General features: G+C 36.8%; 1 protein-coding gene across 3 annotated transcripts in view; it reads left to right on the top strand.

Annotated features, from left to right (window-relative positions):
* Positions 1–17,164, top strand: part of ARL15 (ARF like GTPase 15) — a 500,112-nt gene extending 482,948 nt beyond the window's left edge. For 2 of the 3 annotated variants that reach the window (XM_077117135.1, XM_077117132.1), the window contains one exon: positions 14,485–17,164. In XM_077117135.1, the coding sequence (XP_076973250.1) occupies positions 14,485–14,637 (153 nt within the window). In that variant the 3' untranslated portion in view covers positions 14,638–17,164. The remainder of the gene's footprint in view (positions 1–14,484) is intronic. The other variant, XM_077117134.1, reaches the window with a different exon arrangement.
* Positions 17,165–17,379: the final 215 nt, after the last annotated feature.

Genomic DNA, 17,379 nt, shown 5'->3' with positions numbered 1-17,379 from the left:
TGAGATGGTTATCAGCTTTTTCTGCCTTTTCCCCCTATCTTTCTATGCCTTCCTGTTTTTCCTTTTCCTCCCAGTGTTTCCATGGTGGCATCTTGCTGAAGCCAGAGGACAAACTGCTGACAGGAACATCCTTTGAATATCCCTGCATCTGGACAGGGCCATTGGCACCCTCCATTGGTGGTTGAGCAACCCATGTCTTGCCATATTTGTCTGTCTCCTGTTTAAGGCCCAAGAATTTTGAATCTGCTCCAATATCTAAATGTTGTCGTTGTTAGGACAGAGTGCTGCCATAGTACCATAAGGCCAATATTAAACATGTTTATTTGGGTTCCATAGATTAATATTTTGATCCGTTACTACTGCTATTGCTTTCTCACACCCACAACTGCAAGATTGAGATATGGAACACATTTCCACTACCAAAAGCCAAATAAATTCAAATATATAAACTATTTTGAAAAGATTGTGTGTGTATGTGTATGTGTGTGTGTGTGTGTGTTTAATATTCTTTAACTTTTTACTAACATCTTTTTTTCCTAATATTTTGATGAATCAAAGAATCCCTTGATTCTGGCATCAAGGGTGCCAGTATCAAATAAGCAGAGAGAATAGTTGACAAGATAGAATCCAAGCATACTTTTCTGGTTGTCTGATTAGGTACCAATTGATTGGAGTATATTTGTGGTAGTGAGGCTTGTATACAGAAAAAGTTGAATGAGTCATGGCTAAAAACTAATTTTAAGATAGATAAATGTTTTTAAAGAAAATGCAAAATATGAAATAGTATCAGTGACTGTGTTCATGTATCTGCTAACATTATGTTATCTCAAATGTTTTCATAAATTTAGTGTTTATGGAATGAAATTTAATGTTCACTCTTAGGCAAATGTTGAATTTGAAAAATACCAGGTGTGGGGGTCTTTCCCTCGTGCACTTTGCAGAATCATGGTCTGTGGTAAGAAAACAGTGTAATTTCTTAACAGAAAAGCATAAATTCTCATAATTGGAAGGTCCTCAAAGCATATTTACCAATCCCAGGCTAAGCTTTCAGCAAGGCAGAAGACAAATAATCTAATTGTGCTGATCCATTTCAGTTACTAAGGCAGACTCAACTGTTGGTAATTGGTGATTTTTTGTTCAAATACTACTCAAATTCATAAAATATGGAAATCATATCTCCGGCCTGTACATTACAATACCAGAAGACCCGTCCACCCTCCCTCCCAGCCTGCCATTTCAGCATGTGCAGTTAATGAGTATTAGGTTTAAAAAAAAAGCCATAAAAGAATCAATTTCATGGTGAATGCATCTAGTTAAGCAAGCCATTTAAACAACATTTTACTCGTGTGTAGCAGACCATTTTATAAGTCACTGATAGCTTTACAAGCTTGTGTTTCAGACAAGCTAATTGGTTGACTCTGATATGTGTTTAGGACTTTCACTCATTAACGCCTTTTCCTGTCCCGTACATACTTGACTAGCTCTCATACATATGGGTGGGACTGTTTAAACAACCAGATTCTTATTGCCAGGAGAAAAAGGTTTTCGTAGATAGGGTTCTTCTTACTTACAATGTTTTGTCTCCTTGAAACAAAATTAAATCATAGCTGAGTATTATTTCAAACATGGAAGATACATATTCAAGTATAGCACTATAAAATACATGGTACTAAAAATGAATGCTTTTTTGAAAGAGTGGAGTGGAAATGATTACAGAAAGGAAGGAAGAGAGGAGAAGAGAAGAGAAAAGAAAGGGGAAATTATGAGCTGTTGCAGCCAGGCTGCATCTGTAATTAATGACTATGTTAAAGATGTTATTGAAAAATCTGTTGCCTGCACCTGCATGCAAAGACAAGTGTACAATCTTTTTGCATATGTCAATGCTTTCCATTCTCTGAGATAAGAATTAGATGCTTTGTTTGGACACAGATTAAAGGAATAGCTCAAAACATGAGTGTCCTATGGGTCTTGAGAATTCTGGAGTGGTTCTATTTTTCCATGATAGGCTGTTTACTTTTCTATTTGCAAAACGATTTGTTGCAGCTGCCTGTAGGCATATGTATAATAGAGCTTAAACCAATTAGACCTACAGTTCTGAAACTTTTCATGAAATCCCAACTCCTGCGTGAAACCCTAGCCTGATTAATTAGAAAGAGAAGTACCTTTTCTCCAATATTCAATTTCCTTCCTTTGCTAAGATTTTAATATAGGATGAAAAGTAGTACATATTTTGTTGTTCTTTTCAATATACTTTCAGCTATTTAAATGTATCAAAAAAGAGTATTGTCTTTGTGTCCAGAGTTGTACTGGGTACATTAGAGAATATAAAATATTTGTTTTCCTTGTCTATGCCCTCAAGGAGCTGAGGACTCATATACATGAAAAGAATTAGTGAATAATTATCCAATCTGGGTTATCCTATAATTGAAAATTAATTTCACCACAGACTTAAGGAGATATTTCATCCTTATTTAGTCTTAATATTTTCTGACCCGTGAGTTTATAAAATATTTATTTATAGCGCCTGTTTCAAGGAGAAAGTGATGACTCATATAGCTGAAAAGTTCATAGGTTGGTGGGCTTTAGGCACAGTTTGATCCAGAGGTTCTATCAGACCAATTTTTCTGCAGTTCTCTTGGTGCTCTCCTCCTCCGTGTATCATCTTTATCCTTATACTTCATTCCCTCATCATAGTTAGATAGCTGCCAGCAGCTCCCAGAGCTACCTCCTTTGGCATTCATATCCTGCAAAATGATAAATTACCAAGAACCTGAATCTCAGCCCAGATGACCCTAGGAATCTTTGAACCAAATTGTCCCACCATAGCAGAAGACTTTACAGTTATGTGAAAATATAAACCTTCTTCATCTTTTTAGGCCAGTTCAAGTGTGACATTCTGTTTCTTTCAACTGGAGGCCTCCTCAGGTATACATAATTTGGCAACAGAAGTGAGGTGAGACAATTAATGAAAGCGTGCAATGATTAGATACATGTAGGGAGGAGGGAAATAAGGAGGTCTTTTCTGTCCCTGACTTGTAAGGTTACCTATCCTGTACTCTGATTGCAAAAGAGATTATTTAACTTTTTGCCTATTATTACTTGAAATATGTCATTAGTTGTTGTGAATATAAAAACAACGAAAATATGAGATAGACACAATCCAATTGGATGTCATTTTCACATTTATGAGAGCTGTAGCCTTGTCAGGTAGCAAAACTATGACAAGAATATAGAACTCTATCTACCCAAATTAATCAATGAAGTTAAAGAAATTAAAACAGAATTACAAATATGGGGATTAGAGAGCCGTAGAATGCCATTAAAATTAAATTACTGTTCCATCTTAAGAAACTAGAAAAAGAAAGAGCAAACTAAATTTGGGTTTAACAGAAGGAACAAAATAGTAGGAAAAAAAAATAGAGAAAATCAACAAAACCACAAATTGGTTCTTTAAAAATATCAACAAAATTGCCAGACCTTTAGTTCAACCAACTAAGGAAAAACAAGAAAATACTCAAATTGCTAAAATCAGGAATGAAAGCAGAGACATTATACTGACCTTACAGAAATAAGAAGGATTATAAGGAAATACTGTAAATAACTGGATGCCAGTAAAGTAGATAGCTAGGTAAATTAGACATGTTTCAAGAAAGATACAAACTACTAAAACTGACTCAAGAAGAAATTGAAAAACTGAAAAGATCTATATAACAAGTGAGGAGATTAAATTAGTAATCACAAAAACTTCCTACAAACATAAGCCCAGAACCAGAAGACTTTACTTGTTGAATTCTATGAAACATTTAAAGAAGAATTAGCACTAATCATTCAAAACTCTTCTAGAAAAATAAGAGGAGGGAACACTTCCTAACTCATTCGATGAAGCCAATGTTACTCTGATACTAAAACTAGACAAAGATACCCCAAGAAAAACCTGCAGACCAATATCCATTATGAATATAGACGCAGAAGTCCTCATCAAAATACTAGCAAACCAAATCCAACAACATATAAAAAGGATTTTATGTCGTGACCAAGAGGGATTTATCCCAGGAATGCAAACTCAGTTCAATATCTGAAAATTAATTAATATCCTACATTATAACAATAGCCTATAAAACAAAAGGCACACAATTATCTCAGTAGACACAGAAAAAGCATTTGACAAAAATCCAACACCTTTTTCTGATTAAAAAACACTTCACTCATTCAACAAAGTAGAAATAGAAGGGAACTTCTTCAACCTGATAAAGGGCATGTATGAAAAACCAAAACTAACATCATACTTCATGGCAAAAGACCAAAAGCTTCCCCGTAGGATCAGGAATAAGACACAGATGTCTGCTCTCACTACTTCTATTCAATATTGTATTGGAGGTTTTAGTCAGTTAGGAGAGGAGAAAGTACATCTATCTTTATCTTCAGATGACATGATCTTGTATATTAAAAATCCTAATGAATCTACAAAAAAAACTATCAGATCTAATAAACAAGTTCATCCTTGTACGTAAGGATGCAGGATACAGCATCAATATGCACAATTTATATGAAATGTGTAAAATAGACAAATCCATATATACAAGTCAGTTGTATTTCTTTGCAATGGCTCTGAGTAATATGAAAATGAAATTAAGAGAAATTTCTTTATCATACCCTCAAAAAGAATAAAATACTTAGGAATAAATTTAACAAAAGAACTGCAAGATCTGTACACCTGAAAATTGTAAATCATCATTGAAAGAAACTAAAGACCTAAAATAAAGTGGAAAAAAGTCTGATGTACCCAAATTGGAGGACTAATATTGTTAAGATGCAATACTCTCCAAATTGATCTACAGATTGAAAAGAATCCCTATCAGAATTCCAAATGGCTTTTTTTTTTTTTTGCAGAAATTGACAAATTTCATATGGAAATGCAGGGAACCCAGAATAGCCAAAACAATCTTGAAAAAGAACAATGTTAAATGGCTCACAGATCCTGATTTCAAATTTGATACAAAGACTATGTGTTACTTTAGGATAGATATAAAAATCAATGGAATAGAATTGAGACCCCAGAAATAAACCCATATTAATATGGGCATTTGATTTCAACAAGGGTTCTAAGAAAATTCAATGGGAAAAGAAAAGTTTTTTCAACAAACAGTGCCAGAATAACTACATATCTAATGGAAAAGAATGAAGTTGGATCCCTACTTGATACCACATACAAAAATCACCTCAAAAGGGACCGTGACCTTAACATATGCATTAACATTATTGAACTCTTCAAAGAAGACATAAGAGGATATCCTCATGACCTTGGATAAGGCAGTGGTTTCTTAGATATGACACATAAAGTACGCAGAAACAAAGGAAACATAAATGAATTGGACTTCATCAAAATTTTACATTTTTGTGCTTCATAGGACACTATAAAGAAAGTAAAAAGACAGCCCACAAAATGAGAGAAAATATTTGCAAATTATCCAATAAGAGTCTAGCATCCAGAATATATAAAGAACATTTAGAAGTCAACAATTAAAAGGCAAATAAATCAGTTTAAAAATGAGCAAATAATTTGAATAGGTATTTCTGCAAAGAAGATATACAAATAGACAATAAGCACGAGAAGATCCTCAGCACTGTTAGTCATTAGGGAAATCCAGATACCAAAACTACGGTGAAATACCATTCCACACTCATTAAGATAGCTATAACACATGTTAACACCAAACTTGTACGTAATTTTCAAAGCAGCTTTATTCACAACAGCCCCAAAATAGAAATAACCTAAACATCCATCAACAGATGAATTAATAAACAAAATGTTGTATATCCATACGATGGAATATTATTCAGCCATAAGAAGAGATGTAGTACTGATACACGAAACAACATAGATGAACCTTGAAAACATTTTGCTAGGTGAACAGAGGCACATGCAAAAGGGCACATATTGTATGATTCCATTTATATGAAATGTCTAACATAGAAAAATCCAAAAAGAAATTAGATTAGTGGATGCCACAGGAGAAGAGGCAATGAAGAGTGATTGCTTATAGGTAGGAATTTCCTTTTAGGATAATGAAAATATTTTGGAATTATATTGTGGTGATGTTTGCACAACCTTGTGAATATAATAAAAAACACTGAATTGTGTGTGTGTGTGTGTGTGTGTGTGTGTGTGTGTGTGTGTGTGTGTATATTTTTATGGGCAGGCACTGGGAATCTAACCTGGGTCTCTGGCATGGCAGTTGAGAACTCTGCCTGCACTGTGGCCCGCCCAAACTGTATGTTTTTAATGGATGAATTTTATAAGTAAATCTTGTCTCAATAAGAGAAAATTAAATGGTTGTAGAACCAGATGGAAAGATATTAAAACATGTACTAAAGAAATGTAAAATCCACCCGAGTAGAGGAGGAAATAATCTCGAATTTGGGTATGGGGGAGGTGCCCACTTCTGTTAGTAGACCATGAATTAAGTAATAACTTGTATCCCGGCACGAACAACCCCCTTTAAGACAATGAGGTCCTTTTTGCGACAGCAACTATTTTTTTCAAGAACTTAACCTGTCAATGGGTGTCTCCAAATATTTTGCCCTGGTTATCTGCTGCTATCTGCTGCTCCAATCTCATGTCTGAGCCAAAAAATTCTAGTTGAAAAGCAACCCAAGTCCACTGAGATGAGAGCCTCAAATTTCATGGGATGATAGCCCATTTCATTTGAGATGGGGAATTGTTTCCTTGAGGAGAAAGTCTTTTAACCCTGCAAGGGTCAATATTAACGGTATCAAAATGATAAAATAAATCAAACCCAGCATATAAAAACTTTCATTAGAAGTACGGGTAAATGTAGGTCACTCTTGTGGATTTATTTTGTGATTCTCATTTAAAATGTGTAATTAATATCAGAATTGACCTGTTATGTGGAAAGGTATGAGACTTTAGTTATTTGTAAATAGTGTAAAAACATCAGGAAAAACTAGGCTTTAGATTGTGTCAATTTAATAAATTGTGTATATATTTCTAAAACTTCAAAGTAACAATAAATAATATTGCTGTCCTCTAAAAGCTATCCTCAAGGACACCAAAACCCTCAAACTGACAGGTCACAGCCGTATGCCTAATGGAGTGTAGCTTTAGGGAATTGGTAGGAAAGCTTCTTCTTGTGGCCTTTAGGATGGTTCTACATGAAAGAAACTCAGGTTGAAGGCAAAGAGGAAATAAAATATGGCTTTGCTGAGAGATGGCTCTTGTAGCCTGCTAGACCACAATCCAAAATATGAAATGGTAACTATAGCCTGGCCAGTTTGGAAAAGCCAAACTCCCACTGAGGTGTGCCAAAGCTGGGAAGTGGGCATCTGGCAAACTGAGGTCAAACTGCTGCCCCCCAACCCTCCCAGGCATTCCTTCTGCCTCTTCCGAGACAAAGAGGAGAGCTGCAGATTGCTTTAGGCCCAGGGGTGGGCATTATTTTGCTATCATGCCAGCTCTGTGGCAACTCCTCAACCTGGCCATTGAAGCATGAAAACACTTGTAAGTAATACTTAAATGAATGCATGTGGCTATGTTCCAATAAAACTATTTGTAGGGTATTTATCTATCTGTCTATCTGTTTGGAAGGTAGAGGTTGGCTGAGGGCTTGAGAGGCAACTAACGTTGTGACTAAGGTCCCTTCTAATTCTAAAAGTTTCTTCTTTATTATTAAGGCTTCTTCATGAGGAGAACTACAGCTGCTTTTAAAGGATGAGCTAGTTATAGGCTCATCCTTTCCATCTGTGGATGAAGGTGGCCTTTGAAGTGGAAGCAGGAGTTTGAGGAAGCCTTGTATGCAAGAATCAGTCCAGGCCGTAGAGGGCAGGGTGGAATAACTGGAGTGACGAGGGTACGGGTGTGGGAATACTGAGTGTCTGTCATTAACCTCTGGAGGAAGGAAGCTTTCGTACCCAATTTGTTCCTTGCACAGTGGTGTCTGATAAGCACACTTTTTGGTTAAGATAATAAAGCATACCCCAGAACATATCAGAAAAAAGAAAAATAGCTGCCATTTGCTCTATACTTCTAGATTAGCCAATTTAACCCCAAACAGGAATGCTTTCCAGATATCAGGTTCTACCACCAGAACCATGGGACCATTTTATTTGTCTCCTCTGGAACATGCCCAGTTAGCCTGTCCAATGACAGATGGGGTGTCTATAAAATTATCGCCACAGCACGTAACCATTCTGTACAGTCAGACATTACTGACTGGGGAAGAAGACTTACAGTAGAGATGAGGCTCTATCACAGGTCACAACCTGCTGTCGTTTGTCTGGTTTTTAATTATTCTCAGGTCAGGAGGACTACATAGAACTCCTAAGAAGAAACAGTCTTATCAAAACTGTACTTTTATAGTGCACACAATATTTTAGTGACCAGTCTCCATTATAAGATGCATTCCCAAAGTAAAACTGTAGTATTGATTAATATCAGATTGCCATTTCCTGGTCCTTGTTAACACCTGGTAGAAAGTAAATAATAGCCATATGTGTTGTAATATTTTTGGGACTATAACAAATTGGTTTTAGTTGTATTATTTATTTCTCCCTTTAATAACATATTTAGTACTTTTCTAAGCGTTTCAGAATCCTGCAGGCAGTACAATGAAAAGGGGAACAGCTGGTACTGCTCTCTCTAGACTAACCTTTCTTTGAACATGCTGCCAAGAATGCACTCTGAAGAATCTTAATGATGCTGTGCCACTTTATCTCCAGACTGTCCTGGAGTCACGGAGTGGGCAAAGTTCTCTGTAACTTTGGTGAAGGCTGTCAAGCTAAGCCTGCTCCACCAGCTTCTGTAACTAAGACAGTGAAGCTGGAGAGTCCTTTTGAAAGCATACATCCAAGATCTATTTACTCAGTGGTTAACAAACAGCTCTCTGGAAGGGAAAAAGCCTGGTTTGTTGCACTTGCCAATTTCTGTGGTATAAACACTCCAACTGTAGCAGATTTCACTACTTGTACAGTTTGAAGTCATTATGGCCAAAACTGGGAAGAAAATGCACACAATCAACTTCTGACCCCACAGTCAGTGGGCTCCAGCACACCACCATGAAGCATTTCAATACAAAAGTTTACCCCCATGTGACATGTTAATACAATGGGTGCATCTGCTTTAGTGATTTAAGTAGGGAGCAAGGTCAAGATGAAGAAAGTATTTTTAATGGTTGTGGAAGATATACTTCAACATTTCACAGCCTCTTCGTACTCTCTTAGCATCCTCTTAATTAGAATCCTGGGATAAATTTATCATCCAGACCATACTTTTAACAGAGCATTCAAAACCAATATGAACCTTTCTCGAAAACCGATGTGAACCTGTCTCGAGAACCATTATTCATATAGTTCTTTGAAAAATATAAACCATGCAATGGATGCTTTGTGTATTTGCTATTGTAAGAAGGCAATAATGACTCCACTGGGTTCAAGATGGTTTATGGAGTCAGTCGTTTCTCTTGCATTGTCCTCCAGCTTGCTTTCTACCAACTCCCATGACTATAGTTCATTTTCCTGGCTTTCTGTATTCTGTCTGAAATCCTCACCCAGTAGTCTCACAATTGCCCTAGCTGCTTCCCTATCACTATTGGTTTGAAGGAGCTAAAATGATCAGATCCGATTCTCTTGTGAGACCTGATTTCTTTTCCAGAGATGAAGAAAACGTGTGCCTTTATTCCTAAAGTTTCTTCTAACAGCCCTTTATCAAGATATGTCTTGTCCAATTGACTTGGATGATTAGGGAAGTGTTCTAAATAGCTATATCTTTTTTCATTTTGAATCCATTGCTTTCCTTATTCCTTGCTTTCCCTTACTAATTGTGCAGTATCAAACAATCTTTTATGGTCACTAAAATGCCCAGAGGAAAGAATAACTTGCAGTCTTATAATACAAATGATGACAGTCCTCTTGTGAGGCTGTTTTTGTTTCTGTTTGTTTTGTTTTACTGTAGTCTGCTCTCATCAGACAACCCCTATGTTGACAAATGGAGTGCTGGCACAGAGGGCTCATTAGAGTGCATTCAGGCTGCCTTCACACATGCACCACAATCTCAGTTCAAGAAATGTTGGTTGAATGAATGAATTTATGGGAAACCTACTTTCGGGATGACAGTTTCTAAAGCTCCTTCCACTGACCCTGACCCCACCACAACCTGCCACCTCTACCCCCAAGTTTTAAGAGGGATTGATGATAATCTGCTAGCTTTTCACAGAGAGAAGACATATTATATGTGACTGAGGATCGGGGGAAGTATGAGTGAAGCAAATAACCAGCTTCTATTTGCGGTGGTGAATGTGTGAAAAAATAAACTAATTGTGCCAGACGGAGCCACAAGGCACCTGCATTTCACATGAGCTAGAGCAGCAGTTCTCAGTTCGCAGCAGAGGCAAGACTGGACCACACTTTTGAAGATGGGGGTGGGGGTGGTGACTAGTTTTTAGTTACAGCCATGACATGTGAGTGCTAATGGCATTTAGTGCAAAGGAACTAGGGGTGACAGATATTCTAGGATGCACAGCATCCTCCCACACAACGAAGAATTGCCACACATCCTAACTCTCTTTTTAATGTCTTGCCACATGTTCAAGTTGATCGAAGCTCTTTTTATAAATATCTGAACTTAGACCCCAACTCTATTTTACATAAAAACACTAGGTAGATCCCTTCTGTCCTATCCCCCAGCTCCCCAGAGTGCTTAAAGGAAAACGAAGCCAATTCTGGGTGGATTCTACTCATGTGGTTTAAAAGCAAAAACAGAAAAAAAAAAATCAGATTTACATTAAAAACAAAATGAGGTTTGCAGGTATTTGAGAAGGAAAGACCTTTCACTGTAGCTCAGAAACTATTGCATGACTTCTCGAAATGTCACCACCATAAGTTTGTAAGAATTGAAAGTAAAGTGTTTGAATCTGAAGTGAGGGCAAGGCAGGGAAATCAGTGAGTATCATTATAACCATATTCGAGAGCCTGTACCTAAGAAATAATTGTTTTCATGATTTCTCTACTCAAGGAAACATAAAGTACATCTATCAAAAAAGTGTATCACCCATGCTTTGTAATGTCTCACAGGTTTAACAGCTGTTACAGACATTAGCTGCAGTGAGACACTGCCAATCCATCTCTGTTATATTAGGGCTTTACAGTAAATGCAGTGTGTAAGTAATGGAATGCAGTAAAGCACATCACCCTTCAGTTGCATGAGTAAAGAAGGGCTTTGATGACATGGCAAAAATAAGTTGACTACTATGGTGGCTTTGTTTTCCTATCTCTAGGGTGGACACATGGCTGCTGCTAACAAATGCCCACTCTCTGTGACTCTCCTGAAAATAGCTAAATGACCACAGGTTGCCAGGCAGCTGTATTCCACTGTCACTCCCCCAAGTGCCGTCTCCGTCACCAATGTGAAACAATCACTGTCTCCGTCCAACAGTTTCTAGTTAAGCATGACATTTAAGCAGCTGATGAAGTTTTCAAAAGACTTTGATTCATTTTCTCTTGTCATTTTTTAAATGTTTATCTTGATAAGAGAAAGAGTTTTTAAAAATTATGTGTATCATAAAAAAAAGATCCTTACATCACAGGCATTTTTTTTAACCTTAAAAACAGTATCAGTTGGAAGCATACGACTTATGCTGGTCAAAGATAAACACTATCCTTTAATGTTATATGTCAACATATAGAAGGACAAAATTGCAATGGTGGGCAAGTCAAAAAATGATGGAATAACTTTTCCTGTAGTAATATAGAGGAGGTAAAAATTTAAAGTTCAGGTTAATAAAAGAAAACAAAAATGTTACCCTAAAAAAAATTAGTCATCAGAGCTTTAAGTTTCATCCTCTCACCTGCATTTTAGTCTTTGTTTTATAGAAATGTGAATTCCTAAATAATCAAAAGCTATGTTCTGGTGGCAAATATTTACTCACTGTATTTGGATATCAATGTAATGCTGAAACATTTTAAAATTGATATTATAGTTACAGAAATGTGTGGAATCATTTAGATTCCAATAGGGTGAATATGGCAGAGTTAGATACCCACTTAGGTTGCAAATCCGAAAATCTCAATTGCCCAGCTATATTTGTCAGCTTCTCACCACCATCCGCCGTTAGCTGGTTGGCCACTCTGAAATTGCAGCTTCCATTTCCTTCTCATGTTTAATATTCAGCAGGACCAATTACTGAAACATAGCTACCTTCAGACATCTTTATTATATGTGCTTACATGATAGACTATATTTTCAGTTGCCTAGAAACCAACATAATGGAGAGCTGGATCTCACTGTTTTTTGTATCTGGTCAGTATTGCAAAGCATCACAAATTACGAATATTCTATGATTATTTAAATCGAATATTGTTCTCAAATTAGTTGTAAATACGTTACCAGGATCAATTCTGTATAATTTTTAAATGGACCATTTGGAGGAAATACTATTAGTGAGATATCCTTATTTTCTTCATTTTAATTTTATTTAGTTTCTCACCACCAGCCCTCTCCCCAGTATTAGCAGAACTTGAAACACTGTCCTTTGGCTTGGGGGTTGTAAATGCATCAAGGGTCTTTTGTGCCTATGCCATACTTTGTATGCTACATGCTGGCCCTCTCTTGAACATTATTGATCAAATACCAGATGGCATCGTAAGCACAGGAGTCACCTGTTTCCGAGCTCAGTGGTACAATCTAAAGCTTTACTTTGTGGAAGAAGCAAGGAGACTATTTCAGTGATTTTAAACCCTTTAGAGCGGCCAACTCCTCCTCCACTTGTAGCTCCTGCCAACTCTCTTCTCTCCCTGCTGGCCGATGGCTTCCTCAGGCCGCTGGCTGGCAGCTGCTCCGGTGAGACCGGGTGGGTTCCCTGGTTCAGGTCATAGTGCACGTTTCAGATTCTCTTGGAGGTAAATTGTTCTGAGTGCCCTAGAGAAGAGAACTGAAGAAAGGTGTGGGTTTTATATTTTCCATAAACAAGAATATTCATGGTTTATAAAATACCTTGGGCAAAAACTGTTCTGAAATTGTGTACCCATTTTCCGATCTGTAAATGAGATTTTCATTACCCTTCAGAATCAAAATTAAGGAAGGTCTTTCAAGTCTCACACAGGCTTCTGAGTTTTCTGTTTTGTTTTGTTTTTTAAATTAATATGTATTACAAATTTGCAAATAGGACTTTTAAGAGACACTTGAATTGCAAAATGTTAGCATTTTGTGGTTCCTAAAGCTAACATAAAGACTTAGTTTTTCTTATATACATGTCCTTGCTCACATGAAAGAATATATACATTACTGAGGCCAGTTTGGATGGTGTATCTCTGCTATGGACAATAGTTTGATGCTTGCAGTAATAAGGCAAAATGAAACTACACTTGGGAATGACATGAGGTCAAGACACTTTTTTTTTTGTTTTTTTCCCTGGACCAAGTACTAAGGTAAAACCTTGGAATTTTTCCATGGCACATGGGATTTAATGAAATTTATTGGCCAAGCATGTCTTTGAACAGTGCCTCTTCTGATGTTGTTACTGACTGTATTTATTTTGTGTGACATAAAACTTTGCTGGATCATAAATGTGATGTTCTGTTCCTGCATGATGTGGGTTGTGAGTGAAGGAGCTTCATGAACTTTGTACATTATCATGCCTTTTGAGAGAAGATCACCTGTATTTCTGGAAGTCATAACATTTTAATATATATTAGCAGTGAGGGTTGGTAATACTAGATGCTGTAATACCCTAACTAATATAAGAGTGACTTAAGAAGGGTTAGTTATCAAACAGGTTTTTAAGGCAGCAAATGTTCCACTCCACTTAGCAGTTGTAAGATTTTGATCTCTTTCCCCCCCCTAAAAATTCAGAACTGGGAAAAAAAAAGCTGAGAGATTTTATTACTGTATATATATTTTTGTAAGTTTGTGTATATATATATCGATACATACATACACTCAGTTTCTACCCTCTTTCTAGAATACAGTTTCCCAGGTCTCAAAATAGGTACTAGAAATTTAAAGGAGGGAGAAAAAAATTGTTTAATTGTTGCATAGTGTGCTTAATTGCCAAAATAATTGTCTTGAATAATTGATATAGCACATACAAAAGTTGTCACCAGCTTAATAAGTCAGCAAAGTGATATAAGCTGCTCCGCTAGAGTTATTTTGATCGAATCAAGTTTTTTTGGTGTCTGCAGTGTATTTTGCCCGTGCCATAAGCGCATATAGTTCTTTTTTAGACTTCATCAGACCTCCCATGCTGTTAAGTGAATGAGTGGCTTGCAAGCAGGTCATTCACCCCTAAAGAAAACACTCCCAGGTTATAACATATAACCCACATTATAACAACAGCTGTTGGATTGGATCCTGAAAAGGCGTAGGCATCGCAGTTCATATACATTCTCCTGGAAATCCGCCCACTTCATCACTCTCAAAGTTTTGGTATGAGAAAAGTTCTGATATAATTAATAACACATTTTTTTTTTCCGTAGGTCAAAAAATATTTTGAACTTGAACCACTCGCACGTGGAAAACGCTGGATTCTGCAGCCCTGCTCCCTGGATGACACGGATGCACTGAAAGACAGCTTCTCTCAGCTGATACATTTGTTAGAAGAAAAAGACCACGACGCTGTAAGAATGTGAAATCTGGCAAAGAAAACGGGTTCCCAGAAGGCCTTCAACCTATCACGCTAGTTTCTCATTTTAATTGTATTTTGTTCTCCAGACTCGAAAGGCTTCAGCATCTATTTTTCTCTAGCTATCTCAGATTCTCATCTCTCTATTCCAGTGAATATTCTGTAAACCAGGTAAATTATCATCGGCATTAACTTCAAGCACACACTACTGAGAGAGAATTTATTCTCTGTTTACCACTAATTATCTTCACCGCATGTCTCTTCCCTCTGTTGTTCGAAGCATCTCTTGTACACTCTGTCCTAAAATGGATGGAATTCATGGCTCATGGAAATCAAATCCTTTATGAAGGACTCAAAAAGACTCACAGTCTCTTGGCTAATTTTCCAGGTTTGGGGGTGGAGTGTTATATGGCTGGGCCTCTACGTGATATGTTTATCATTTTCAGATCTCTTGGGGTTTTTATTATTTTATTTTATGTTTTTAGTTACTTTGTTTTTATATACTGACCTTATAAACTATGAGAGAAAAATAAGAAAAATTAATTTAATCACCTTATCAGGAAGGACTATCCTACCATATTAACTTTGAAGAACTTAAGGATAAGACACCTGATGTTTCCTTGATTTTATTTGTCTCACTTCCTCCCCTCTTTTAAGAGCTAAAACATTGCTTTAGTTTTTGAGAAAGATCAGAGGAAATTCAGGCACAATGCATACATCACTAATTAATCTTTGCACGAAGCCTCAAATCTTGAAGGGAAAGATTATCCTGCATAAAGTCAAACTAAAAATCTCAACAGTTTGAAACAGAGAAAATTTTTACAGTAGTGGATAAGACTTTAAAAGCAGCTGAACTGAACATAGTTTTGAACTGGCATAGGGTTTAAGTTGGCGTGTATTGTGACAAAGCTATCACAGGGCAGATTCATCTGTATATTCATTCATTAAGTGCTAATATCGTTTAATGGAGTCTCTAATTGCCTCCATTTATTAAACGATTAACACTCTATCAGTACTTCTTATTATAAACCTCTATTTTCAGGGGTTTCAGTGTGCCCTTAAAAGTGTGCTGGGGCTGCAGAGAATAGTTTTAGGGCCCAGATTCAGTCTTTGGAACTAATTTTTAATTCATTTAATTTAAATGATAAAATTACATAGAGAGAATTGTACAGTTTTACTAAACTTTAGACCTTTGACCTTTTGTAAATCAGGAATAATCTATGGCTATTGAGGTTTGTGGATTAAATACAGTATAGCACATTTGGTAGGCTTTTGACCACGTAAAATACCAACTGGCTAAATGATAAAAAACTGCTCCCTACACCTGAGCAATAAAACATGTCTGTAATTTTTAGGTACTATACACTGCTACTCAAATACCACAGACGCACACTATATTACGGGGTGATGTAATCCCTTGTTCATCTCCAGAAGATACACGTCAGGCCCTTAATGTTGTTCAAATACCGTTTCTGTGGTTTAATCTTGTAGGTGGATTTTAATGGAATCATTACCTTTGGAACATTAAACACTTCTTTATGGTCTTTTTAAAAAAATGCAATGGATCAAAAACAACTTCATAGCAATTCATACAGAATTTTGTCCCCCTCATCCTTGAATATCACAAAACATTTATTCTAACGACCAGTTACACAATTCCTGCTTTTATTTTGTCCTGTTGTGCTCATCATCTATGAAAAATAAATGATCATTAGGCTCTGCTTTCCCTGCAAGTTCATTAAATGTAGAATATTATCTTTTGAAGATACTGTGGCTGAGTGCTCCTAAGCCATCTGTTAAATGACTTCCCGGTGTGTGTGTGCGTGTGTTCAAGTGTGCGCCGGTGATGGGCCTCTTCTCAGACCCACGACTGTCTGCAGTGTCTCAGCCGTCAGAATGAAAACATTATCAATCAGTACCCAACAACAGCTGTTTTTGACAAGTTTCTGTCTGACGCCTAATGCTTTACAACTGTCAATAAGGCTCCTTCTTTGTCTAGCAGTTCAGAGCTCGCCGTCTTGCTGCTTCCTTGCGGCATCCTGTCCTTGTAACTCTAGAATTTGTCATGTTTTGGAAATCCACATGGGGGGAAAGGAGGGGGGCTGGGACTGGGGTGTGTGGGTGGGTGGGTGGACGTGTGTGTCGTATCCCTACTTGCCTGTAAAGTGCCACAGGTGTCTTCGTTTGCATATTCAGATATTATATAGGAACTAATTATGGAAATGTTCTGTATTTCTTCACTTAGCTTCTTGTTATATTTATGGAAGTTACCAGTTTTTGTACCTTCTTAGCTAAAACAATTGCCTTTTATGATGGCAATTAATTTATATGACAAAACTTTGTATCTACTGTAGTTTACAGTATTGGTTGCTAATTAACTGCCATATGCCCTGTCTTTCTAGTAAACAATACCATATCGGCAATTCAAGGTTACCAGACTCGCGTGGACAATTGCCAGACAAGAAGAATTCATATTGTCTGTGATTTATATATGATTTCCATTGTCTTCAAATGAAAATAAACGCTCAGTAGAATCAATGTTTTCAGACTGGCTCCTTTCAGCTTTAGCATTTGGGAGTCCCAGATTTCTGTTTACGTTTGTGTTGCCTGTTTAAGTCCTCAAAATAAGTTTTGCTGCTCTTGGTCAAAACAAATGATTAATTCGCATTTCCTTTGAAGCCATTGTGAAAGACTTTAGAAAAAGAAAAAGAAAAAGCCAGTGTCTTTTCCAGTTGGTTTGTCTTCAGCA

This window comes from Tamandua tetradactyla, chromosome 9, assembly GCF_023851605.1.
Source record: "Tamandua tetradactyla isolate mTamTet1 chromosome 9, mTamTet1.pri, whole genome shotgun sequence".
Lineage (NCBI taxonomy): Eukaryota > Metazoa > Chordata > Mammalia > Pilosa > Myrmecophagidae > Tamandua > Tamandua tetradactyla.
This window is presented reverse-complemented; position numbering and strand designations above follow the sequence as displayed.